Raw genomic sequence first — 27439 nt, 5'->3', positions numbered from 1 at the left:
CATTTCTTTAAGAACTGATTTTAATTAATTCCACACGTCAATAACAGCTGTTAGAGTACGATCATTTAAAATTTTACAGTTTTATTCTCAACAGGCATCAAATGTGTCCCCAGATCTGAGCGTTTGGTACAGAACATATCAATCTCCACCTTAACCAGTCCTCCCATTCCTCTGTGGCATCAGCTTTAGCTGGCTGCATCTGCCCTCAGCAGCTTCTTATTGTCTGTTTGCCTATAGGAACAACTGGAGGCAATTCAAGGCTTAATAAAATATTATTTAAATTTTATTGTCTTTTAATATGAACATATAAAAAAACACAACAAACAAAAACATTTACATCATGGATTGTAAGCCTCTGCCCATGCTACCTTATGCATTGTTATAAGAAGAGATGCCACTACAAAAAGACCAGACCCTCAGCTCTCTCCAGCTCCAAATCACAACCCTGCAGACTCATCTGGCTCAGATCCACAGAAGCAACCTGCACTGCCTCTCTCTCTCATCTTTGACCATAAGGCAAAGAAAAGTTTGAACATCTGTCCAAACAATGATTTCCTATACCTAAACCAAATGAGCAGTATCATTTTTATACTTAGAGCAGTTGCTTACAAATACAAGTTGAGATCTTTACATTTTTCTGCTTCAAAGCACCTCACACAGGATCCATTTTTAGGGACAGGCTCCGATGTATTACAGCCAAAGTGCTATCAATCTGTGTGAATTATCAACCATTTTTCATCAGTGTACTGATTTCGTAACTCATGTCAAAGTGTCAAAAGGAGGAGAAAAAAATGGAAGACCAGATTTAACTCAATCTGTATTTAACCATATCCAAAGAGGGATCAGTGTGAAAATGTTCCTGTGATATGCATCTGAGTTAAAAAAAAAAAAAAAAGAAAAGAAAAAAAAAACTGCACAAATCAAACCGTCACAAAAGGACAATAAGAGAGGGAAATGTACATGCAGAACTGTCAACAGAATCGGGCCGTTTCTTCCTCTGGTTTCACATTATTCCAAGCTTGAGATGGTGGAGGAGAGCTGATTACAACAATCAGGGCTTTAGAATAAACAAGCCATAAACTGGGGATGAAGAATCAGATGAAAAGTGCAAAAGCTCTAGCAACACCTTCAAGAAGACACTACCAGCCTGAACATCCTTCTCTGAGGAGCAGCTGTCATATACCAACAACACTAGTGCGAGTGCAGAAGAATATAAGTTGTGAGCCAACAGCATGTAGCAATTAACGTCCAATTCTACTCCAGCAAATAGATGTGACCTTATCTACACTGAAAGGAGGCCGAGGGGGATTGTTGGTTGGAGCAGCTGTACTTGTTCCAGACAAGACCATTTGTAATCCAATCAATGACTTTAAGCTTGGTGGGGTTGCACTCATTGACACTTCATTAAGTTTCCTTGTGTCAGACGTGTTGAACCCACAGTAGCAGAGTACGCCGAATGCCGCTTTGACCCATGTTGGATTCATTCACGGGAAAGAAAAAGAAGGCTTCATCAAGCCACGAGCCTAGACCAATTATAACTTAACAATCAAACCAAAGCAGCAGAGGTGTCCTGTCTTTAAGAAAAAAAAAACACTAGCTCCTGCCTGAACAGAACTACAGTCAACAAAATGGAGATGTATTCATAACGAATAACTGTTAAGAGAAAGTTCAAATACGTATGAATCTTTGAAAGGACACCAGTAATGTGATAGCACTTATGAATCCTGTTACAAAGCCATTCTTTACCACAGTGTCTTTGTCTAATGGGGTCTGCTGGCCGTTGAAGCTAGCCTTAAAACACGCTCCAATTTGCACCATGCAACAAAAAGGCACCAAAATCTCAAAACAATTTAAGTGAAGTCTTAAGATCTGCGTTGGCACTCTGCCATACAGTGTTTCTGATGAGTTACGCTAATGATAAAATCATCCAGCAAGTTTTCTGCAAAATTCTTAACAGATGGGGGCACAGTTAGACAACTTTTCTGCTTTAGTCTGCTTTGTTATTCCTATCTAACTTATCCTTCAACAAAAACAAATGTCGCTGCAGCAGGGACAGAGCTGAATGGAAAATGGGATTAAAAAAATAAAACAATCTAACAAAAATAAAATGCAGGAACAAAATCTCCAGTGTAAAAATTGGCTTAGAAAGACTTAACAATTCTTCCGTCCTCGGCTCTCCGAAGCTCGTCTCAGGTTAGTTTGCTGACTTTATATGACTGAGGTAGGTTCTCTTTATCTAAGGTCAAAATAAAAATGGAAAGCATCACACATTGAGGCCAGTATTGTGTTCAGCTTTTTCATAATTAAAATGATAAGTTCCTGAAAAATAATTCAAGCTTTGAATTCATTCTCTGAACAAAGAAACAACATCACAATGGGAGAAGTTTAGATTTGCATCTCACTCCAGATATCTCTGCCTTTTTGTCCCCCAAATTATTCTCGTTTTCTTCCATAATTTTTGATGGCTTACCGAAAACTACTGAGGAGCCTCCTTTAATTTTTTTCCTTTACTTGCTCATTCATCACAAACGTGACAAAAGTCAGCGATGCGAACATTAAACGCCCATGGCTAAAAGAGCCTGTAGTTCTGAGTCAAATACAAAGAGAAATGTGGTGGTAGAGAGGGGAAGTCTGGAGAGAAAGAGGAGGAGGAGGGGTGGGAATCGTGATGGTGTGGTGCTCGATCCTTTCAGTATCTTCAATAGAGGCAGGACAATACAGATATTCACTGTAAGGTGATGGTTGGCCAAAAAGAGTTAGAGCCTCTTCCAGTGGTGTACAGTACAAAGAGGAATCCTAATCGCTCTAGATTGAAGATTCATTGACAGTGCATGTTTGCGCTTGTGTCTGTATTGTCTGTAAATTACCCAGAGCTGCTGAAAGGCTCTGATGTTTGGGCATCAGGGAGGGTTGTTGCATCTAGTGTATTATTGTGTTCCTGTCCTCGAGTGTCTAGCCCCTCTGCCTCTCTGTCTCTGTGTGTGTGTCAGTCTATGAGGGGACAGAGCTGCAGGGTCAGTAGGCAGTGACCAGGTCCTTGTCGTAGTTGTATCGGCCCCTCTTCGGGGCAGGACTGTCGGCGCTGTCCTCAGTGTCTTCACTGTCTCCTCCTGCCCCGCCCCCTTCCTCCTCAGAGGAGGAATCAAGAGTCAGATCTACCACTGCACCTCCTCCCTGTGCCACAGCAGGTCCTCCTGCGACTCCGCCCATTCCCACTGATCCGCTTCCGGATTTGCCCGTCAGGCTGGTACTGCTGTGGGCCGGTGAGTGACCATTTGCTTCAGGAATGCCTACAGAGGGAAAGCCATTTTAAAATGGATTAAAATACACCTGTAAAAAAAAAAAACACTCTTTAAACTAGTGGGTAAGTTGACAGGATCTGACACTCACATATATCAACAACAGGATACTCTGGCGTTTTGCTGCGCTCTCTTTCCCTGTCCCGCTCCTTGTCATCTCTGATGGGTCGCCATGAACCATCGGTCAAATACTCAATCTCCTCAGTGTCTTCACTCGTCTCTTTCAGAATCTCAGACAGCAGCCTGAAATAAACGCTGCCGGTTAGAGGTGCCAAACAAAACACACATCACACCAGAAAAAAGAAAACTGAATTCTAACTTAATTACAGGAGCCCAGCAGAGGTCTAAAACAGACATACATTTTGGTTCTTCTCTGTATGTTTCTTCCTGCAGCCCTCAGTGAAAGTCTGAAACCACAAAGTCCTTTTCTGCCATGATGTCATGTCTATAATCTTGACCTTAATCTTGGTCTTGGTATAATCTTGACATTTTCTACTTCTCCTTGGTACCCCATGAAAACATGCAACATCAGCAATAAGCCTGTTGGAAGTGAAACTTAAAAGTGATGTGTTCAAGAAGCGACTGAAACAGGTTTAATGGCATGCAAATACATCTGAAACCAAACTAACACAATCCTGAGGTAGGGCTCGCCGATAAAGCCTTAAATTGATATCCCGATATATTTTTGCTATATCCCGATACACGATATGTATCGCGATATTTACCTCCACCAAGGAGGTTATGTGATCAGCAGGGTTTGTTAGTTAGTTAGTTTCTTTGTTAGCAACATAACTCAAACAGTTATGGACGGATTTTGATGAAATTTTCAGGAAATGTCACAAATGGCATAAGGAAGAACTGATTAAATTTTGGGAGTAATCGGATCACTATCTGGATATAGGGCTAACGGCGGAGGTCTGCACTCTCTGAGTGCTTTTCTAGTTTGAAATGTGGGGGGTGTACTCACACTAGGCCATCCGTACCGTGCCGTATTCTAACCGTGCTGAAGCCCATTTGACCCCCTCCCCTGTCCCCCCTTTGGCCCGCACTCACACTGCTCAACGCATCCAGGCCTGGGCATGGATACGTCACGCGCCGACGTCATTACATGAAGCATCCACTGTTGATGACTCAGTATGCATAAGTGTTGTTTTTTAGGCTATAAAATAGTTACAGATTTATACGATATCTGACCTGACTTCAGAATTATTTCCCCTGATCATCAGCTACATTAACTATACAGAGCCCAGTGAGGAGAGAGAGAGAAAAAGCAGTTCAAAGCGGAGAGTTATTGCTCACAGCATATAATCTGGAGCCTGCTCAGAGTTCCAAGCACTTCTGCTGAATGAAACCCGGACTTTTTAACTCGTATGAGCCCCTTCAGCCATTCCTCTGCGTGTCCTTATACTATCTGAATCCCCTTGGCATTCCTTTATGCGCCATGAACTGTGCTTTTTCTCAGCGTAATCCTGGATGCCTGATGCACCAAACAAGCTCTCATGTGTCCAGAGCAGGATTAAATGTTCAGTTAAAAGGTTTTTTTTTTTTTTTTTTACCGTGACGAGAGCAATTTTAACCATCTGATGAGAGCTGGCAGTGAAAACGCCTCAGGATTAATAAACGAAGCTCCGTTCAAACGTCAGCAATCAAGATCCCACTTTCACTTCTTGGTGACATGAAATAGAATTAGAGGTAAGTTATTTCAGTGGATAATAGTTTGGCATTATAATTTTTTAATAAAAGAGGTTAAATCAGCCATGTGATTAACCCCGGCACACACTTGTCTGCATATTTGGCACTCTCCTTTATGCATGGAGGATGAAAGGTGTTTGTTGTCCTGTGAGCTGCTGTTTGTGACAAAAACAAGGGAAGAAGATTTATTTTACAAACCAAAAATCCTCTCACAGTCGTTAAAGCCTGACTTTGCCTGAAACTGGTCAGAAATCTGGACTGGACTGGGATCCTGCTGTCTCTAGCATGCAGCTGCTGCCTGGTGGGCTCTCTGAGGTGGGTCCTCTTGTTGTTACTTCACACTACGCCCGCGCTTGTGCTCCTTCATTTGCATCCGTGCCGTGCCTGGGCCCATCTCGTCCATCTGTGCCGGGGCCGCGAGGCGTGCCGCGCAGAAGCACGGAACGATTGCACTCACACTGGCCAAACGTACCGGACTTTAGGCTGAAATGGACCCAGGCTAAGTCGCTGTATAATGTTTGATTCAGCCCCAAATGACACCAGTTTGGTGATTAAAATAGACTGTTCCATTAGATTTTTAATAAGATTGTATACAGCAAAGGTCAAAATTAATATAAAGTCAAATTTAGCAGTGTTAATTTGAAAAGGACTTCATTCAGTCTTTTACTAATCAATCAAGCATACATAAAACATAATACACTTTTACAGTGTGTTAAAAGTCCTGAAATGTTTTCTGTGTAATGTTTACTATTGTTGATTATAAAATTATTATTTTCCTCATTAGGGGTGAAGCAAATCTACACAAAACTCACCAATCCTGCATGTAGCCAATGGCCAAAACTCTAGTAGTCTAGTCCACCATTTAGCTGTGATTAGGTTAGTCCTGTTATCTGTGCTGATGAACTTTGGACCCGTTTCTGACAACTTCATTACATGAGAGTGTCTTTAGACCTTATTAAGAAAGCTCTCCTATGTGATTATCGGGGGAAAAAAAGCTTGTTTGGAGGCACGAACATTGAAAGTCCTCGTTGCCAGTGTTTTGAACTGTTAGACTGAGATAAGTCTCCATTGTTATGAAGTGGATCACATTTATCCGCTGCTGGGCCGTCTTGTCTCTGACATGTATGACATTGGCAGGGAGTTTTAGGCAAAAATGTTTGCGCTGAGGCAAATTCCATATTCTGGGTGTAGTGTGTCTTTATGAGATTTTTAACCCCCGGCTTTTCAACACTGGGGTGTTTAGTGACTTGTGTTACTGCCGCTGTTAGCTCAGTCATCTTGCGGCGTATTTTAATGAATACCACACGAGTTCGACCACTTTCTTTTTAAAGCTGAACCACCGCCAGATGACAGATACAACGCTGATTTTCCTTGTCCTTCTCTGGACACTTCTAACTCTCTGCTAACTCCCCACGCTGCTGTGTTTATCGCCTTCCTTCTCCCATGCCTCTCTCTCCTCCGCTGATACAAAAACGTGCATGTTCAGAGGAGAGTTTTCTGGATGGGTGGGGGAATGGGCTCTCTGCTGTGAGAGATGTGTTCAGGGACAACGAAAGAGGCAAAACTCTAGCAAGAAATGCATGCTGACAGCTCAAAACTTCCACATAATTTTTACTCTATGCTCCCAGATTTCATCCAAGCGCATAAAGATATTGTAATTGCCTTGTTCAAAAGGTAACACAAGGAACTTATTGAATTTTTTTTTAAACAAAGTCCTTCTTTCTGAGAAAGCTGCAAACTAATTAGAGCTAAATTAGACCAGTTTACTGTGTCAGCAAACAAATATAGGTGTTCTGGGTCACTGAGCAATGAGTACCGTAAAAAATAGAGCCCAATGATTATAGGATTATCACAGCTGTAGTCTTATTACATCATGTAGGGCAAAGAGTCATCAAACAAGCCAATTTAGAGGATCTAAAAATTTATAAATAAAAAACAATGATAAAAAACTGACTGCAGAAACACAAAAACCTTTACCACTACGCACACAATTCAAAGTTTTAAAACTATCAGTGAGTTCTGATCATGGTTCAACTAGTATAAAAATGTCCTTGTATTTGTGCAGCTTGTCCAACTCCTAAGTAGCTTCAAACAAGTGTGGATTTCTCAGCGTTTAAAAGTAATATGGTGCTGCAGCAGCAGGACAGGCTAGCACATGCTTGTGTCTCCTTACCCATCGATAGTGAGCAGCTCAAAGGGAGCAGGCTTATCACAGACGGGGCAAGTCCATGTGGGCTTCTTCTCGTTCATTTGCAGGAAGAAGACTGCGTCGAAACACTGAAGATGAGCACAAGTTAGAACTCGACACGGTACACCGAGACGCATCTTCACCAGCTGGAAGTGAGAGAGAAAGAGGGGGACATTGAGGAAATCTTGGTTTGTGGGAGGAAAAAAGATTTGGGTAAATATCTGGTGTGCAAGAGTTTTACTCACTGGACAGATGAGAGAAACTCTGAGGCCTGTGGTCGCAATTTCACTCTCTGGGTCAAAACGTAGTTTGTCTTGGACTAAAATTGAAAGACAAAATCTTATGAAGTGATGTGATAGTTCAAACAATCAATCATTATATGGAAAATTTAACCCACAATCAAGTCCAAGAAATACAAATAAAATGTAACCGACTTCTAAAAGCGACAATTTTTGATTTTCACTGCATTTGCAAGTCACAACTGCAAAAAATGCAGATGAAGAGTTAGCACTCACTGCGTTCACGACAGCGTTCTGCACTCTCAACAGAGCAGAGTTTGAGTTGGCTGAAGAGGTCCGCTGCAGTGAAAACCCTCACCAAATACACGGCCACAGAGTAACGCTGCAAATCAGAAATAGATGCTGTGAGTACATGTTTTACAAGAGTAAAGATCTAGAAAAAATTACCAACAACGCAGCTTTTAAAACCAGGTTCATAATAAGAGGAGTGATATCCTGTGATTTTTATGCCTCACTTATGAAAGAAGACATATAAACATCAGAAGAAAATACTATCTAAAACCCAATGATTATACAACACATTTTATGCTAGATATCCTCTTATATCATGCAAGCCCATAACAAAAGTCTCATGTCTGAGGAAAGCCTTTAATAGTTGATTCTTTGTTAGTCTAACTATGCCTCTGTTCTTAACAAAAACCCTTGATTTTGGTTGATCCTAAAACCAAAATGTGTGGGCAAACTACAAGGTTACGGACTTAAATTGATTAGCTTTGTAAAGAAATTGGTTCTTGTTAATTTGTTTTACTTGCAACAAATCAAAAAACGTTGGCTTGGCTTTAAATAAGTAATATGACCCAGGAGCACCAAATCTCTAACATGACGTGAGTGTTTAAAAAAGTTTTTCTGATAATGTGGTGGGTAATAGGATGTTGTTAAAATAAATTTCAAACTTTTTTAGGAGCAGATCTGAATTCACACCCTTGTCCCCCCATTAACTGTGAACAAAGCTCGGTAGAGCAATCTATAAAGTAGAGAACAAGATGCAGAATACATTTTCTTCAAAAAGATATATCCTTGTCTCCGGAAAATTTAACACAGGCGACCTGCCAGACACCTGACCAACCCAGGCAAAAAAAAAAAAAGCACAGATAGAAACTGTGGGTCAATGTGTTTACTTCAAACTTGCATGTTGCTTATCTCTATTTGGTTTACACAAGAGATCTAAAGATGAGGTTGCTAACAGGATTAAAGGTGTTTTCATCAGGCTTCCAGCTGCTTATCCGGATCACAATTGTGGAGACAACAGTTAAGAGGTTAGTTAACGTAGTTCACCTCTTGGCCATCAGGAGCTCGCTTTTGAAGTTATACCAAGCACACCTGAGTAGGACCCAGAACTCGAGGTAATACATGTCCCAGCTTGCTTTAGTAAAATGTAACATCTGCCAGAGGGAGCTGGATGGAGTGAAAGATAATATTGTGCTTGTGGTTTACCACAGAGAACCTGAGTTTAGCCGATGTAAGATTGAGCATCAGACTCTGACCTTGCCGAAGTTGCCCCAGGTGATGGTGACTCTGTTGGTGACGTTAGACAGATGCAACCAGGGAGTGATGTTGACAGGGCGACAAGGACGGCGAGGTTCAACACCAGGCTTATTAGAAGGGTAATAACCCTGTAAGTAGGAAAGAAACACACTTAAATGCTGCAGGATGGTATCAAAAATAGTAAGAAGAATAAAACATTAGTGAAATTTTTCTATTTATTAAAAGGTAAGGTTATTAAAAGCTTAGGTTAGGTTAAAAACATTTGTTACTGAAGTTTGAAAATTGCATTTGTATGGTTTTGTTTGCTTTTGTGTAAGGCCCCAAACAAGGGAAAAAGACAACGAACAATGTGCTTAAAAAAAAAAAATAATAATAATAAACATAAACAGGGATACTGACACTTGACTACTAGTACTATACACCACAGTCCAGATACAATTTCTGAGCCTTTTAAGGAAAAATTCACTGAATCATAGTTACTTTGATCCTTGTATCTATAAACTTGCCTTCAGCCAATCTGTGTAATATTGTCTAGCTCTTAAACTATTTGTTAAAACACATTTCTTACATTATTTATATTCCCTAGTTACCAGAATTAGAATATTTACACCTATATGCAACTTAGTGTGGTTTGTTTCTCCCAAACATCACGGAGCTGTTCCCATTCCCTGTGTACCATGTGCATGACAAATATTTGTCTTAATCTTAACTTAACTCATTTATTGCAAATACTTACATTTCATGAACATCACAGATTTTATTAAATTTAATTCATATCAATCATTCATTTTTGCCCCTGCCATTTAACTGGATAAATGTAATATTTTGACTGTTATGGATGGCAGAGTTGGGGATCCAAGTCTAGTAATGGTGCTCTTATACCTAACCTGTTTGGTTTAGTTGACAGATGATCCATCTGCTGAGTTGGTTCGGTTCATTTGTGTTGGTGTGAACTCTGGTGCAGATCAAACAGCTACACCAAAACATCTCAAAAAGGTGGGTTTGGTGTATTTTTATCCAGATTCTAGTGCATTTTGTTTGTAGTGACAACAAGAACCGCCCTAGTTCAAACGCAACTACTGGAAGCATTGTACTTTACCTGGGCATAACTCCCAGGAAGGTTATGAACGGTCAATTTCTTTATTTATAATAGGAGGAATAATGCAATCTGAGATTGTTTGATAAACCCTACACTCTCCACTCAACCAGCCCCCAGCTGTGACAGGACTGTGGTACAAGCAAACTAGCCTCTGGATTGTGTCCCTGTTGTTTAGAAAGTGCAGCTGGTACTAATCTATGTAATTTGGTAATGTTATCATATTAATGTTGATTGATTTTTTTATTCCTTATTTTTATCCAGAAGATGTATCAAAGTTGCATACCTGTATACTCTGTATGTATTCAGAAACCACAAGAAATTCCAACTAAACAGAGAGCATTTATCTCGCACATTGTGCAATTCAATCCGCTTGTAAATGCTCCTCTGTGAACACAGACCAATCTTGATGTAATGATGCAACAATATAATAATTTGGTCAAGGATTCAGAAAAGATCAACTGAACTAGAGCTGTGAAAATGCCCTAATTTACTACTACAAAAGTACTGTAAAATATTGATATGCCTTTCAGAAATGTATAAAAACAAGTCAACTATAACACAGCCTGCCACTGCAACTGTTAAATCTTTTTTCCAGTTTTGTCCCCTAACCACCTATTTTTACTCTTGGCTCTGACATTTTGGCAGCACACATCATGCACAACACTGCAAGTGCTCTTCTCTGATGTTAAAGCTTCACGGCAGTGCCTGAACGTGTGACACAAAGTTAACCTGTAAGCCACACAGATTCTGCCAGCTGGAGACTTTCCTACTGAAGCTTTGCCAGTGAGTTGATGCCTCTAGGATGGCTAAACAACGCTGCTTTACCCAACATCCACCTGCATAAGGTTAGCTAAGCCATCACTTGTATATGTTATGCTCTGGTTTGGCTGTGAACGGGCAGTAAGTCTGCCACTGACACCCAAACATGTGACTAATTGACTTCATTTGAAAACAAACAGCTTAGAGTAATGACTGAGGGAGAAACAGTCCGAGTTTGTTGTGGTTTTGAAGGTGTTGCTCCTCTCTGATGAGTAAGTAAACTCACCGGCACATGACAGTAGGACTGGTTGACTTTGACAGCAATGTTGGGAGGATACTGGTCCTCCTGAACACCAATGGAGTCTGTGTAACAGATTCTGAAACAGAGAGAGGTAAGCATCACAAATATGTCACACACTTCAGCCAGTTTGCCTGCATTTATCTAAACTGATATATTTTAGAGAAAAAAAACCAACATGTTCACATTTATGGCAAATAGTGTGTATTCATTTTTTACGAGAATTAGCAAAGCTTACCTAAGAACCACCTGGATTGATCTGATTCCTGGACGAAGCTCACTACAAAAATAAATGGTAGCATATTAAAATTAGCATTGCGGTATTTCTTAATTGAGCCAATATAAACACAACAGATCACAGGGAAAATTGTAAATGTTCTTACCTCGCATTTCGGATCTGATCTGCTTGATTCGGTGTTAACTCAAATATGCACTGACTGTCCTGCAGTTTTTCATTGTTCTGGGCAACTAAACAGAGAAAATTCATCATGAAACAATGAAGTAAAAAAGGTCATTGATCAGTTATTGAAAATGCATTTCTATTAAAACTAGAGATACACCAACTGTGAAAATCAGGGCTGATACAGATGATTAAAAATAACAATGTAGCAGGTTGCTAATTATTTTTAATGACTTATTTGTAATTGTCTGTGTCCATTTTTCAAATGAGCTGTGATTATATGCATTCACATTCTTGTCAGTAGTCACTCCTGTTGATATGTCCCCTGAACATGGCTTATGATGAGGTCAGACTACATGACTATAGCTGGATCTTGTGGTTGTCGTGTTTGAAGTCTCGTCAACTCTGAAAAATCAATTGCTTTATCATGTGCACTCTGTCACAGTCAGTGACTACCAAGGCCACATCTGCTGGACTATCCCCACAAAAAGTCAAGCATGTATGATTTTTCTTTCTGCTCTCTACGATGTCACTCCATCACATCAGATGCTAGGCCACTGAGTGCATGGAGAGCTCTGCACAAGCAAAAGTCAAGCCAAAAATTAAATGTTATCTTGTGTCTCTTATTGTTTTAGACTACATATCTTGTATTACGTTTGTTGTGTATGACTGCTCTTTGTCTGTCTGAAACTCTGTTTGCTGCAGCTGTCTTTGCCAGGGCACTCTTGAAAAAATAGATTTTTAGTCTCAATGAGGTATTTTTTCCTGGTTAAATAAAAAGTAATACAAAGTAAATAAAAGCATAAAGAAACAAAATAGCAAAGTGAAAAAAGAATGATGAAATTGGTGTTGCGAGATAGAACTAGGGGACAGAGGAAAAGTTGTCAGAGCTTTGGCAAAAGCATCCCCGTCTTTATGATATGTTGTAGAAGAACCACCCTGACAGACTAAGAAAAAAAGGAGTTGGTGAGATATAACAGCAATACTTTGTGAACCCTATGAGTTACTGCCACTAGCATTAGCATCAAGCTAGTGTGTCTGTCATCACAACATTTAGACAAACAAATACAGTGTACTACAGTTAATGCATTACTAGAGTTGCCTGGGGTATTCAAAAATGGAGGCAAGTGCTCTGCTCCCTGTGCTTGCATGTGCATGCTGGCAATTGCATGATGTGACCTGCTTATTTTTTATTTCTTTTAAGTGTTTTTTAAACAGGTGGTGTTAATAATAAAAACAGCAAAATTTTGAGATGGTTTAAGAAAATCAAAAACTGGATATGAACTAGAGATGTCATTTGGCATAGTCCCGTTTCCTTCCATTGATAAGTCAGTTGTAATGAGTGGTCTGTGTATTCATGTCTGTTGGTCAAGTCATGGCCCGCATTTACAGCTCTATGGTTGTCTAATCTGACACAGTGCAGACAGAGAGACTGTAGTCTGACCTCAGCATAACAGACTGCATGCTGCTGATCTTTCCTGGAGAAGTACAACGCTCGCTCAATGCTGACATTTTGTTTCATGTTTGTCCATGAAAACAAATCAGATTTTTTCCAGCAGATGGCTTCCTCTTTGTTAACAGGGCTGATATCAGTCAATACTGATGTTCAACTGATAAGTCAGAGAATCCCTATCTAAAATGGTTGGTCAGGACATAGTAACATCAAACTAAATACACTCACTTAGCTCTGTAGGTGGCAACAGTGTCTCCAAAGTTTGGTAGAAGGGCAGTGGTACAAGCTTGACCTCTGCTGCAGGTGCGATCGGTTTGGAAATGCCATTGAGGTAGTCTGCGCCCTGAGAGGTGGCAGAGGGAGAGGAGCTGAGGGATGAGTAGGCGACTGGGACGCCCTCTGGACGCCGCGCTGCAAGCCAGCCTGATGTTTTTGGGAAGCGTGACTCATAGAGCTGTCTGACGTTCTTCAGAAGCTCTGGGCTGTAATCGGTCTGCACTAGCCTCAGCGCACGCCCCACCAGATCCTGTTTCAGCCCACTTTTGCTGCGACCCATCGAGGCCAGCAGCGTCTGCAGGTCTGAGACCCGAAAACTTTTGACCATGTTCTAGAGAGAGAAGAAGAAAAATATGGACATATTACAAACATGATATACTGGAAGAAAACGATTTTGAAAACCAGGTCAATGCCAGTTTCACAATCAAAATTATTAAAATTACCCTGCAGCTTGGTTTCCCTGCATCTATGTGATGTGTGTATTTACACTTTCCCTCCAAAAACGATACACTGACAATATGGTGTGCAAACAGGGAAGGTTAAAATGACAATAGGAATAAGTCCAGTACTATTTAATGACACACCAAAGTGCTAATGGCTTTTGATTCTTCTGCTTCCACTTCACAACTTAGATGTTTTCTTTATGAGGGTATTCTGTCTATTTTACTCTAATACTTGCTTTGGGAGTAAATGACTGTCTACCTATGTCCACTGAGGTGGAGGATGAACTAGGTATCTTGAAAGATTTACTATTTTGGAAGAACGTTTAGTCAAATCATGCTTCAGCTGCACTTATTGAAAATTCCTGTGACAGGCCTCAAACAACCACATAAAACTAATTTATATGCAGTATTGATGGAACACAGGGGTTCCTAAAACTGTTTCTATACCTGCTAAAATTAACTTCTGTCCTGACAAGTCACTTTAATCCTATAGAGGCTCGAAGCTGCCTCGTAATTATCCGGATATAGTAAGACGTCACAAAGTCCTCATCGTCACTGCTTGCATGATGGCCTAGTCATTCCCATCATCCCTCTCTAAATCAAACTGTGAGAATATGTAGCAGTCTTTATGACCCTCAGTGCAAAAAAAAAAAAAAACAGTCTAAATGTATGGCTGCACCTTTATATTTTATTATATTTCATATGCTGCACAAAGTCACATATTGCACAGAGACGGACACCATGCTCCTTAAACTGTGCTGTTAGGTTGAAGGACATGTGATAATACTAACAGAGATTTAAACATATTTTGCCAAACAACAACAAAAGTGAGACTTGAAATTTGCATTTTAATGAAATACAGGCATGTGTAGGATGTGTTGTCTTATCAATACACTATATGGCCACCCATATAGTGTATTGATAAGACAACACATCCTACAGGCATGTGTAGGATGTGTTGTCTTATCAATACACTATATGGCTGGCCAGCTACTGAAATTGTACTTTAGTGTGTATTCATTTACTGTGTATCAGTCCCAGAGGATTCACCTTTAAATGCTATCTGCAGTGCCTGTCCTGACTGAACTTATTTGCCCTGCAGAGGGTACCACATAAAAACAAACCATAACAAACACGTGTTGAGTCTTTGAGTACAAAATGAAATGCATGTATAGCCTTTCGATGCAATCAAATGTTTGATGAAGCACAGCTGTAGTTAATTATATTTAATGTATCCACATTTTGAGCAGTTTAGCTAAATTGGTGTAAAGTATTTACACTGTAATTTGAGTGAAATCTGTAGTCCCAGGGTAGCCTGCTTACATGTGGATGTATATTCACCATATTGTGTATATGTATTTAACTCATGAATATACAAAGATTTTATAGTTTAAATGTAAGATATGACTCATATTAAGGGTTTTGGTTTGATTTGCCTCACGTAAAGTTGACGTCAATGGCACATTTGTCCTCAGTCTAATGTTTTGCTACATTTCACAATAAAGGGCCAAGTACCCTTTAAGTGAATATGCAGTGCAAACAGCCTTCAGTGCGAAAGACCCCTTTAGTTTTGTTGTCCCACGCTGAAGCTTAACATTGTAGCCGGCTCTTGTGGGCGGGCTAGCTTCCCTACGTACCGGGCTATCGGTATTTAATCATCGCTACTGGCCGTTTTGACAGGTGCATAGCTTTTTAACTAGCCCGCTAACAACAAACAAGCACTATTATAAGTCCACAACACCAAATGACGATGAATGGGAGACGTGCTTGTATCAAAGTCCGGTGTGTTTTGAGGGTCACATCATTCATTTTCCGTGTCTCCCTTTAGATCCAGCGTGATGCTAGCTGAAGCAACGCACTTGCCTGGAGAACATTACCTAGCAGGCTATCTGGGTTAGCAGCACAGGCTGGTTTGTTTCGATGTGAATCGAAGCGGCACATATGTAAGAACGCAAACCCTTAATTATATTAATACAAAGCCCCTAGTTATCCCACAGCCGGGCTGGGTATCAACACCACACTCCCACGCCCGTCTCCCATCAAAGGAAAACTAGCCAAGCTCTACTTGCCATCGCTTCCACCAGTTCGGCCGCCATCTTCGTGCACCAGTACCGCGAGAGCCAGAGACGACGGCTAGTCTTTCACCAATGAAACGCAGAGTCTGCTTTGTTAGACAGTGAGCTTCAGCCAATCACAGCACGGCCTTTACCAGGGCCTGGAGCGCTATACATGAAATGGGCGGGACAAAGGTTTTTTAAAGTTACAGTGCAACTTTTTAAAAACACTAAGAGGTAGGTCTCATTTCCAAATTAGGCCTCGGTATCCGTCAATAAAACCTCACGTCAAAATATTTTCAGCCCCATGATGGTACGGTTTTATAATATCGAATAACTGTGATTGTGTGTCTTAAAAACGGTTTAAATTCAACGTGGATGCTAAGCATGGACTGTCAAGTTGACCGGGTCGCATGGTCTGTTCAGCTCCCGTCCGAGCAAAAAAATCCACTTCGGGTACTTCGGCCAGCCGTGCAATGTGGAGATGAGGCTTTGTTTAAGGTATGATCATAATTAAATAAATATGGGTGATTAAAGTAACACACCAACAAGTATTGTATATTCTAGTCACACCCTGTTTAAAACACACATGTTTTGTTTGTGTTAAGCTGTAACCAACATCGAGAGATGTATGCTAGCATCAAATTTATACTCCTCTGTTGATCCAGGCATGTTTTTCCAAAAGCCCCTTTATGTGTGGGAAAGAATAGCCTCCTGGAAAGATAATGCAAGTGAAGGAATTGTGGTTTAATGTAATCACAAGGTGTGCTTTTATAGTTTAATTTTGGTGTGAAACGTCAATAAACCAACGGCTTGAATGCATTTAGAAAGCTGGATATGTCAGGAAGCGTTATCCATGCCTGTAAATGAAGAATAGAAAGGGAAAAGGCCTGCAGGAATTGCAAGTTTCCCTTTATCATGAGATTAAAAAAAATAATTTCACAAATACAGACAAAGATTACAGCTTGGCATATAAGACAACCTTAATTTTCCGGAAATTGTTTCTTATTGTGAACAAAAGCTTTTGTTTAAAATTAATATTCTTAAATCACAATTCTTTCTGATGTGTATATTTAAATGTTGTGTTTTTACAGAGAGGAGGGAAATACTGTTCTTGGTTTTACCTGACACTTATCAAATAGTCTCTGGATGACTTGAAGGCAGACACGTCTGTTTGTAGATGTTCTGCCTGATCTAAAGGGGTTTTATGATTGTAATTCAATTTTGACAAATATTTTCCTATGTCATTAATTATTTATTTTTTCTAGTATGCTATTATGCTTGTATGTATGTAACTATAACTTTGCTTATACAGCTTTAAAAACAAAACAATGCCCAAAACAATTTATATTAAAGCAGTTTTATCAGCAATGCCATAATGTTTGTTCCATTTGACATAAATCCATCTGTCAGCCGTTATCAGTAAATATGATGTATGATAAAGATATAGTCATCTGTTCATTCTTGATTAAAACTGCAGCTCTCTACATCAACTTTCTGCTTCAGGCTCCTTGAGAGTGCATTTCCCTGCCTGAGAATAATAACATAAAACCGGTTGCCAGCACAGTTTTTCCCCAGTCACAACACATCATGTCTGCATCAAACCCAGTGACAGCCATTGTAAAACTGTAGCTAAAATATCTAAATTGCCCCCTTACAGCTGGCTGCAGCATAAGCTGTACGGCTTTATTAGATCAAAACTTTATTTATTTTGGTTTGTTTAAAGTCCGATGCCCACAGTGTCTGACAAGAAAAAGCTGGCCCTGGTAGGGCAACTTTACAGTTAACAAATGCATCAGTTCAAAGTCATGTAAATACTTTTGATACGAAAACAAATACAAACCTTTTGGTCTTTCAGATACAAGATTACAAAGGCATTAACAAAAAAATATATATATATGGACAATAATAATTTCTCAAATGGTTAGATGTAAATATGTGAAATAGCTAATAAAAGTTTGAAAAACTTTACAGAGGGATTTGTACAATAGAAGGGGGAAGAAACATTTTTTTCAATGCAGATATGAATGGCATTGTTTGCTGACTTCCATTACTTTTCCTTAAGAGGGGGCAAGTAATTGGAAATTATGAGGATACAAGTGGATAACAACTCAAAGTTTTAGCATGGATAAATGCATATTAAACCTCACAGTTGGTCAGCAACACAACAAAGAGACTGTTTGCCTCTAAAAGTTGGTCAAAATACACTTAAATTATTTAATTAAAACGATTCAGTAAGATTTCATGAATTCCAGCCACAGTAGGGCTGGGCAATATGGTCTAAAATTCAGATTTTTTTTTTTCACCCAAAACCTGATTCACAATTTAAATGAGTTTTCTTTCCTGCTTTAATTAACTAGCAATGATACGTTTTTGTTTTTTATACCAGTAATATCTTATGGCAATGTGCAGAATTTCCTTTTTGGGTTTAAGTGTAAACTGAAACTTCTCTTTTAAAGTGAACTGTGATCAGGAGAGGGGGAGTTTTTTGCAGTAACATTGTGTTTAAACATTAAAGCTAAAATGGTCACTTTATTCCTGGTCAGTCTTAAGCCCGTTGCTGCTTGCGTGTGCAGCGCGTGTCTGCTGTAGCTCCTGCCGGTGCAGCTTCACACAGGGCGCAAGTTTGCTGCGTGTCAGCCGAATCTCCCTACTCTTACAGCCCTGTCCTTCTTCACAAGTTCTACCTGAATAAACCCCCCTACAAGATACTTGATTCAGTGTATAGAGGAAGTATGTCAGGAACTATTCAAAACAAAAGCATTCTGTACAAGTGAAAGGACTTTCTCTACAGAAATGCTAAACCAGGCTTTTAATTTGAAAAGCACACACCAGAAAAGCACTTACTGTGTGTGACTTTCTTGTGACATATTCCACCAGTGTGGAGACAGAAAGTCTCACTAATAGTAGATCTTTAGAGAACAACTTTATCAAACAGGTTCTTTTAAGCTTGTGGCCTTCCTCAGGGTTATCAAGAAACACATTGTAAACATTTTCTATGTGCATATGTGCTACAACAATGTAAATATGGATCTCCATTTATCATTTTTCTGTCTGATATGGTCCATAGCTACATGGAAAAAATAGGCGAGAGTTAGAATCTCTAAACTCTCCTGAGCCGCGCATATCAGGGGCGTAAGATGTGGCGCACATGCAGGCGGTCTGAAAGCCCTGACTTGTTAATATGCAATTAAACTGAAAATCCAGGCGTATCGCGGTCAAGATGCGCATGTCACGTTCCCAGTTTGAAACGGGCTTAAAGCAAAAGTCACCCAGTCACCTCCTGTATTGTTATATTTGGGTCTTTGTATTTTATTGTACTGTTTCTGTTGTCTGGTCTTTTGATGTTGTCTGATTTTATGTAGAGTTTTGTTTCTTTTTTTTACACGTTTAATGCAGTCTATTTTGTATATACAATTAACCTGCCAGGGACTACAGATGGAAGTCAGCCTATGGCTTCAATCTGGCACTTTTACATGTCCATGTTCATTAATAAGTATAGTCCCTTATGATAGCTCTTCTAACTCTGTACAGGTCTCTATTTTAGCCACACTTAAACTATTGTAATGTTATATGGTGTAATACATATGCTAGTTATGTTGATACATTACAAATCCTATGAAAGAAAGTTACATGAGCCATATCATGGTCTATGTTAAATGCTCCCTCTGACCCTCTGTTTTATGACCTCAGACTTTTGAAGCTTACTGAATGTAACATTTTTCAAAATGCTTGTACAATGTTTAATGTAGACTCAATGATAGACTATGTGGTCTTACTCCAATTTACACTCCTTCTCATGCCCGCTCATCCCTCTCATAATACAAGGAACAAACAACTCCTAATAGGTGAGAAACGTAAGTTGAAATGTAAAAGTTTTAGTGTGACTTTCAGAGGTCCGCAAATCTGGAATGAGCTTGAAACCATGATAAAAATGACCCCACTGGTAACGAAATGTACATACTGTGTGATTAAAAAAATTTAATACACAATATGTAAAATTCTGCTGCCAGGGCACTCTCAATCATACCAGTAACACAGAAAGACAGGGGTTCTGGCATCCAAGGATGTGCATGCACTCTGGTGTCACTTCCAGCGTGAACATGGAAGTGCACTTTCAAATGCATTTCCCCCTCATTATGAGAAATGTATGACTAAACATTGATTTTCTGTTCAGTAAACAGTCTGATGATTGAGAAGGAGGCTGCTGAGGTGGGCGGCGCTGAGCAGTGCTGGTCTCAATTCGGTGGAAATGGTGAGTGTGGGGGGTTTACATGTTAGGGAGGTAAGTTTGGCTGATTAAACTCACAACAGATGGCAGCCTCCATCACAAAAATGAAGAATTTCTCTGTCTTTGAAAACTTTAGTAAATATTTAAGATACTGTAAGACCTCATTTAAAAGTCTTTAGGAATATTTAGGAATTTTCACTTTTTAAATTGATTTAGATATTTCAGTGCAAAAATTCTATCTTTAATGCTAATGTCACTATAGAAGGTACTTTCTGCCTATAGAAAGCACCCCCCAACACACACACACACACACCCTCTTTTACTGATTGTATAAATCAGTCATGGTAATACACACAAACCTCTTTAATGTCTAATTGGAAGCAGATTTTTAAACAGAGTTCTATAAATTAATGTCAATGAAGTAAGATATGTCTTGTAAAATAAGTGACTGCATAAATATTCACCCTCTTTAAGTCAGTATTTAGTCGATGCACCTTTGGCTGCAATCACAGCACAGAGTCTGTGTTGATAGGTCTTGGTCAGACTTTCACATCTGGACACTGGAATTTTACTCCATTCTTCTTTCCAAAACTGCTAAAGTGCTGTCAGGTTGCAGGGGGATCGGGCGTGAACAGCCTTATCAAGTGTAAGCATATGCTTTGCATGGTTGTTTTGCTGGAAAAGAAATCTTCTTCCAATTTAGTTCTCTTGCTGACTGAATAAGATTGTCCCTCAGGAATTTCTTACATTTTGCCACATTAATTTTTCCCCCTACCTTTACAAGCCTTCTAAGGTCAGCTTCTGAAAAGCATCCCCACAGCATGATGCTGCCACCACCATGCTTCACAGCAGAGATGGTGTGTCTTTGGTGATGTGCAGGGTTTGGTTTCTGCCAAACATGGCATCTTGTCTGATTGCCAGAAAGCACTATTTTGGTCTCATCAGACCAAAGAACTTTCTTTTACTTGAAGTCTCCCACATGCCTTTTGGTGAACTCTTGACTAGATTTAATCCAAGTTTTCTTCAACAGTGGCTTTCTCTTTGCAACTCTCCCATAAAGCTTTGACTGGTGAAGAACCCAGGCAACAGTTGGTGTATGCAGAGTCACTCTCATCTCAGCTGCTGAAGATTTAACTCCTTCAAAGTAGTCATAGGCACCTTGGTGGCCTCACTTACCAGTCTCCTTCTTGCACAATCACTCAGTTTGTGAGGATGACCTGATCTAGGCAGATTTACAATGTACCATATTCCTTTTTTTGGATGGATTTAACTGAACTCTGGGGAATGTTCTGTGCCTTGGAACTTTTTCTTTGTACCCATCCCCTGACTTGTGCTTTTCAGTAACCTCTTCTCTGGGTTGCCTAGAGTGTTCTTTTGTAATGGCAACTAGGAATACTAATTAACCAGTGGTTGGACCTTCCAGACACAGGTGTCTTTATACTGCAATCACTTGAAACACATTCATTGCACTCAGGTGATCCCCATTTCACTAACTGTGAGACTACTTGCACCAATTGGCTAAACCTCTGTTGAATTAGGTAAGCCACTTGTAATGGGCTAAGTATTTATGCAGGCACTTATATTACATTACATATTTTTATTTAACTGACATTACTTTGTAGAAATCTATTTTCACTTTGACATTAAAGAAGTTTCTTTGTTTAGTTTTTTTGTCAATAAAGCCAAATTATACTGACAATGATTTATTTAGATAATCATCAAGAGGGTTAAACATCCAAGGCAGTGGATGCTTTTATATACAAATTAAAGCCTCTAACAGAAGATTTAACCTTTTAGTAGAATTGAAGTAAAGTTTGAGAGAAAATCTAGATAAAAAATTTCAAATCTTGTTTTTCCAAAGAAATATTGTTTACAGATAAAATCAGAAATTTTCCCAGGCCTAAGATAAAGTGTAGAAAAATACTGGGACACCGCTTCATTGCTGGTTCTAAATCATGAGTAACATTTAAGCACTAAATATACGACTTAGGTGGTAACTTTTACTGAGATATTAATTCAGATAAAAAGTCCAAAACATCATGTACAGAAAGACAGTCTGCCAGAGACTAAAATTTACATTACAACAAAAGAATATATAAAAATATACACTACAGCTTAGTATTGTACATTTGTGCTGAAGTCTTGACAGTATTTGTATAGTTTGAAAAGGGGAAAATCATTTTATTTAGTCATGCACATTTCTGTTCTTTTTTTTTTGCTGGGCTGGGCCTAAAAATGTCTACATAATTTAGTCCTTTTCCAAAAAAGACAATTGACTGCATGTTTTTTTGTCTCTATAAACAATAAATGTGTCCCATTAATTAATGCTCTCTAGTAATTGAAGTAATTCTTTGCTTCCCTATGGACAAACCACATTAACAGGATAACACACCCACTCAAAGGCCTTTGATTCAACAGGGTCCATCCCTTGCGCACCCCGTCTTACTAAATCTTGAGTGTTTAATCTCCCGTAATTACAAAGATTTGCTTAGGTTAATAAATAATAATCCGCCTCAATTGAGACCCCCCACCTGGACCTCCCCCGTGCCTTCTTTACCCCTTTCTGTGAGGGATAAATTTACAGTCATTTAAATAGAGTCATCTTTGCAACCCTGTAGCACAAGTTTTCGATTCAGGAGGAAAAGGCTGACGGATACCCAGAAGAAGTTTTGATAGTAAGATTTATTGGAGAGATGGAAATTAAAAATTTGGTTGAGTGAAATTTGTAGCTTTCAAAGAGACCATCTCTAGACTTTTAGTCTGACGTCATTTCCACGGGTCGAGATTGTGTCGCTCGTGAGCGTGTCAAGGTTAACAACAGTTGAGAGGCTCATCTTTATCTGTGATCTTGTCAACAGTAAGACTTCGGGGTAGGAAGCGTAGGTGCATTGACGTGTTCACGTTTGGAAGTGTCCAGCTCGTCAATATCGCCATGCTGTGAAATTCTGACTAAAACTTTTTGGAAGACTTTGGCAGAGAAACTTTCATCACTTAATACTTTATTGACTACCGGTCTAAAAGAGCGAAAGCTTCGCTAATGAGCCGAAGTTGTCTTAATTCAGAGATGACGATGGAGGACAGTAGCAGCCGCAATAGTGGCCGAGAGAGACTTGGACTGAGCTTCACCATCGACTACCTCTTGTTCAATAAAGGAGTGAAAGGTTCCAGAGAAGAAGCGTCAGGAAGTCGTACGGTTGAAGAGATGGCAAGTAACATGCTAAACAATCAGAGCCCGATACCCAATGAGGTGGAGATTCACTCAGAGACATCGGAGAAGCGGCTACAGAGGTTGGGAGCAGAGATGGAAGAAAGAAAAGTCCAAGAACAGGAGGGGGCTGACAAGCAACAAAAGGAGGGGGAGGAGGAGGTGACCACCACCACATTAACCAGTCCAGAGAAGTCTGCAGACAAACCCAACCAGTCGTACATCGCGCTCATCTCCAAGGCGATCCTGGCATCAGAGCAGAAGAAACTACTGCTGTGTGACATCTACCAATGGATCATGGACCACTACCCGTACTTCAAGAGTAAGGTATGTTCATGTCTGCTTTTTTGCGTTGTTCTATCTAGCTAACACCCAAAGATCAACATGGTGTCAATGGCACTGTGAGGAATTTCAGTACTTGTTTAGGAACTTACAAAATCCCATGACATGTTGGCGTAGGAACTACACACTGTATCTCTTGCCTTTGGGACTGTCTTCAAAAGTGCTTTGTTACTTCGTTAAGTCGTCACTGCAACTGGCCAACCAATCACGAGGTGGATAACTTGATAACGTTTTTACCCAAAGTTGTCAATATGTTTCGTTCATTTGCCACAATTTTCCCAAGTAAAGCGACCTACTTGGAACACGTAATCTGTCTGAGTGGTTAGGCAATTAGGTGCTCTCGGGGACACTAGATGATCTTCTTGTTGGCAAATTCACAAATGCAGTAATCCTGTTGCTAGGTTGCAAACTGCCTCTGCCTTTACCAGGTGCAACAACAGATTGGACATAGCCTTGTGGATTAAAGTTGATCAGTGGTTTGACGTGCTAAAAAGGTAACTCAGGGTATTGTGTCTTACTGCAATCATATACGCTCTTGACACGCTCATGCACATCCTGCCAACAACCTGACAAGGTGACATCCTGAAGGGATCAGTTATACTTAACTGTGACCCCTGTTAATTTTAAATTTGGGACTCCTATTGTTTAACATGATGCTTCAGGTTGTAACCAAATTTATTCCCTCTAATTGCTCCAACAGGATAAAAACTGGAGGAACAGTGTGCGCCACAACTTGTCCCTGAACGACTGCTTCATCAAAGCTGGCCGCAGTGACAATGGTAAAGGCCACTTTTGGGCGATTCATCCATCAAACTACCAGGACTTTTCTAATGGAGACTACCACTGCCGGAGGGCACGGCGGAGAGTACGCAGGGTGGCAGGACAGCTCGCCCTTCCTTCGCTTCCCTCCCCCTACCACCCTGCCTTCGCCAGACCTCACAGGACGGCCTGTTGGTGCTGCCCTCAAGCCCAGTCGCTCCCTCTGTCCTGCTTGGCACCAAGACTTTACTGGCCATGGTCCAGTGTGCAGCCTCAGATGGGGCTCCACCCTGGCCTGAGGGCCTCTGTACCCTGAGAGAGTAGTTTGTGTTTTTGAGGTATTGTGTTTGCACAAGAACGTGTCATTAGATGGTGTTAAGCTGAAGTGGACTCTGACAGTGTTACAATAGGCTGTTTAATGAATAAAGTGTTTAAATCATGTTTTATTTGTAGTCTGTGTGACTAAGTATGACCAAATCCAATGTTTGTTATACACTCATTAAATTATAGTAAACTCAACTCCTTATGTTGTCTTTAATCGGCTGCCTCAGTTGTGTGTGAGTGTGCGTGCAGATTGCACTAAAAGTGAGCCCAAAGCTGAAACACCACTTGGTGGTGGATGCTAATTAGTCAAAGCTGTCGGGATGCAAAATCTTCTGCCGAAAATCTGACTAAAATCAGGCTTTCCAAAGCCGCCTCCCTTGGATATGAGGCCAGATAATCTGAGCAATCCCAAATAGTTTAAAGAAGTGGGAAGATTATCACACAATGTAATCCGTAACCACTGCTGCAGAAAGAGGGGGCCAGCGGGAGGCCGGGGATGAAGGAAGCAGAGGAAAGGGAAGGAGGCAGAGAGAGAGGGAGGAGAGGGGACGCTGATTTATCGGAGAGGTGGGAGGCCTTTTTACAGACTCCGGCTTTGTTAGGAGGAAGAAAGGGCAGGGCAGATACATGCAACACAAGAAACAATGAAAAACACGCAGACACATACAGTGATGCACTAATGCACTGGCAAGTCATCCATGCTACCATACATTTTTCAAAATCTACTGTACATGTGTTTTTTTGTTTGTTTGTTTGTTTGTTTGTTTGTTTTATAGATAAAAAGCAAAACAGCACTATAAATATCAAATCAGTCTATATAACAGGAACAGTGTGGTTATAAGATGACATAATCAGAATAATGTCAATTTTACCTGTCCAGCTCTCCCATCAATAGTGAAATTCCTCTCTGACCTGCAAAGGTTGGCATTTACATCCACAGTGCTCAAGCCGAAGAGGATTAGGTCATACATTGACTTTCTTGAACTTTGTTTGTCTCCACTCGTGGGTTTTTTATTTGCAAATTATTGAATATTTGAATAAGGTAATGTTTGACATTAAATGAGATTCCAAGCAGACAAGCGATATGTCAGAGGGATAAAGCTTAAAGGAGGAAAAGGTGGACGAGATAGAGAGAGAGAGAGAGAGAGGCGTTATGGGTTACTATCTGGCGATGCTCATTAGAACAATGACAAATCCATCTAATTAATTTTTTTGTTCACCAAATCTTCGCATTCAATGTCAGCAGCTAATTGGAGACCTAATTTGCTTAATTCCCATGAATAGCTCTCTGAATTAAATCCTCTTCAATTCACCAGCTTTAAGGCTTTAATTTGGTTGCATATGTTTGCTGCACACACACACACACACCCACACACGCAAACACAACTCCACCCACCCACACACACACACACCTATTCATCCCACATGCAAAAGTTTTCAGTTTACACACAACTCCTAAAACTCTTGCAGTAACACATTATGGTCCAAAATAGTATAAAACCCGTCAAAATGCTGTAAAGAAAATCCCTTATGTTCAACAAACTCACAGCAAACTCTAATTAGGCGAATGAGATTGAGGTCATAAGCTCGGTGTATGTGGGTTTGTGTGTTCATATGTGCATGTCATTTTGTTAATCTAATGAGATGGGCGGAGGGGTGCAGGGGGCCGTAGATTAAGGCACAAAGATTTGTTCCAGATTAGCAGAGAGTGAGCTAAGAAGATCAGTCCTGCTGAGATGGCGATGAAACATTATGGTCGTTTTTTAATACACCTCGCATTTACAGTCACATACCAAGGCTGATTCCTGTAGCCCATCCATTTGGAGATAAATGTAACGTACAACAGGTCACATAACAAAGGATGAAGCCTGAGCCTGTGTGAGCAAATACATCATTAAGAAACACACTGCCCTGCTTTTCACAGTACTTTATATTATGTTGTATCTTTCATTGGCAGCATTGTACAATGATAACCCTAACTCACTGAGAAGGAAATTAAGTAAAACACCTTTAAAGAATCTTTAGCATCTCTGCTTTTGTCTTGTTGATGCCTTTATTAAAATTATAATATGTGATTAAGTAACACTGTTTATTGCTGCATAATACAAATTACAGTTGCATAAGACAAAGTTTATGAAACTGAGTTAATTATTATCCCAATATTCACTGATCAAAAGGCCTAGAGCTTCAATAAAAAAGCCTTTAAAGCCAATTGAATTATTTTGGTAAAAAGGAAAATTGAAATTTAAAACCTTTTCAACACAGAGCTTAAAACTAATGTGCTGCACTGAGAATTTTTAAATACAGACATCACAAAATTCAAGGCTCCTGATCTGGCCCAAAAAGATCATTAAATTCAGAAAATGATGCTTTCAATTTTTAGGGGTTAATTTTAAATCAAAATTAAATGATGAACACTTTAACAGTTTTGTCAGGAATGACTTAATGCTTAAACCCTTTCAGTTGTTGTTTTTATCTAATTATTTTATTTTGTTTGACTTTTTTTCCACAGAAATCCACCTGTTACCTTTGTAAATATGATGTATGATAAATACACTCTTATCAGCCCAGCCCTGATTAAATCTGCAGTTTTCTGTGTCAACTTTTTACTTTAGGCTCTTGGAGAGTGCAATTTTCATCCCTGAGAATCAAAACAGCATACCTCCACATGTTTCTATAATTATATCAAGCATTTATATTGCATTAACCTTGCTTGGTTACGTTATGGAATTCCACAATTTGCACTTGAATTATTTTGAAAGAAAATAAGGAAAATAATTCTATACACAAATTTTAAGTAAAATTCAATCCATGAATGGGTACAACCCTGTAC

At 39.8% G+C, this 27439-nt stretch overlaps 2 protein-coding genes across 2 annotated transcripts; one reads left to right on the top strand and one right to left on the bottom strand.

Annotated features, from left to right (window-relative positions):
- Positions 1–265: 265 nt before the first annotated feature.
- On the bottom strand, positions 266–15816 carry pias4a (protein inhibitor of activated STAT, 4a). The gene is made up of 11 exons (XM_041791441.1): positions 15761–15816; positions 13201–13579; positions 11503–11587; positions 11358–11399; positions 11108–11198; positions 8963–9091; positions 7695–7800; positions 7425–7498; positions 7165–7325; positions 3391–3542; positions 266–3290 (listed from the first exon to the last, which is right to left on the bottom strand). Exons 1-11 carry the CDS (start codon positions 15785–15787, stop codon positions 3016–3018), a joined length of 1521 nt encoding a protein of 506 aa, XP_041647375.1. The 5' UTR covers positions 15788–15816; the 3' UTR covers positions 266–3015.
- Positions 15817–23040: 7224 nt separating this feature from the next.
- Positions 23041–24598, top strand: foxq2 (forkhead box Q2). Its single transcript, XM_041791419.1, has 2 exons — positions 23041–23508; positions 24224–24598. Exons 1-2 carry the CDS (start codon positions 23041–23043, stop codon positions 24596–24598), a joined length of 843 nt encoding a protein of 280 aa, XP_041647353.1.
- Positions 24599–27439: the final 2841 nt, after the last annotated feature.

The sequence above is a fragment of the Cheilinus undulatus genome, linkage group 7 (assembly GCF_018320785.1).
Source record: "Cheilinus undulatus linkage group 7, ASM1832078v1, whole genome shotgun sequence".
NCBI lineage: Eukaryota > Metazoa > Chordata > Actinopteri > Labriformes > Labridae > Cheilinus > Cheilinus undulatus.
The sequence above is the reverse complement of the archived record's forward strand: the minus strand, read 5'-3'. Positions and strand labels throughout refer to the sequence as shown.

Bases quoted from the DNA above. Each gene is read 5' to 3' on its own strand.
- pias4a (XM_041791441.1), bottom strand. From the start codon at position 15,787: ATGGCGGCCGAACTGGTGGAAGCGATG. The intron at 11,400-11,502 runs GTAAGAACATTT...TTATTTTTGTAG, and splicing joins GATCAGATCCGAAATGCGAG to TGAGCTTCGTCCAGGAATCA. The intron at 3,543-7,164 runs GTAAGGAGACAC...CGTTTATTTCAG, and splicing joins GAGCTGCTCACTATCGATGG to GCTGCTGTCTGAGATTCTGA.
- foxq2 (XM_041791419.1), top strand. From the start codon at position 23,041: ATGACGATGGAGGACAGTAGCAGCCGCAATAGTGGCCGAGAGAGACTT. The intron at 23,509-24,223 runs GTATGTTCATGT...TTGCTCCAACAG, and splicing joins ACCCGTACTTCAAGAGTAAG to GATAAAAACTGGAGGAACAG.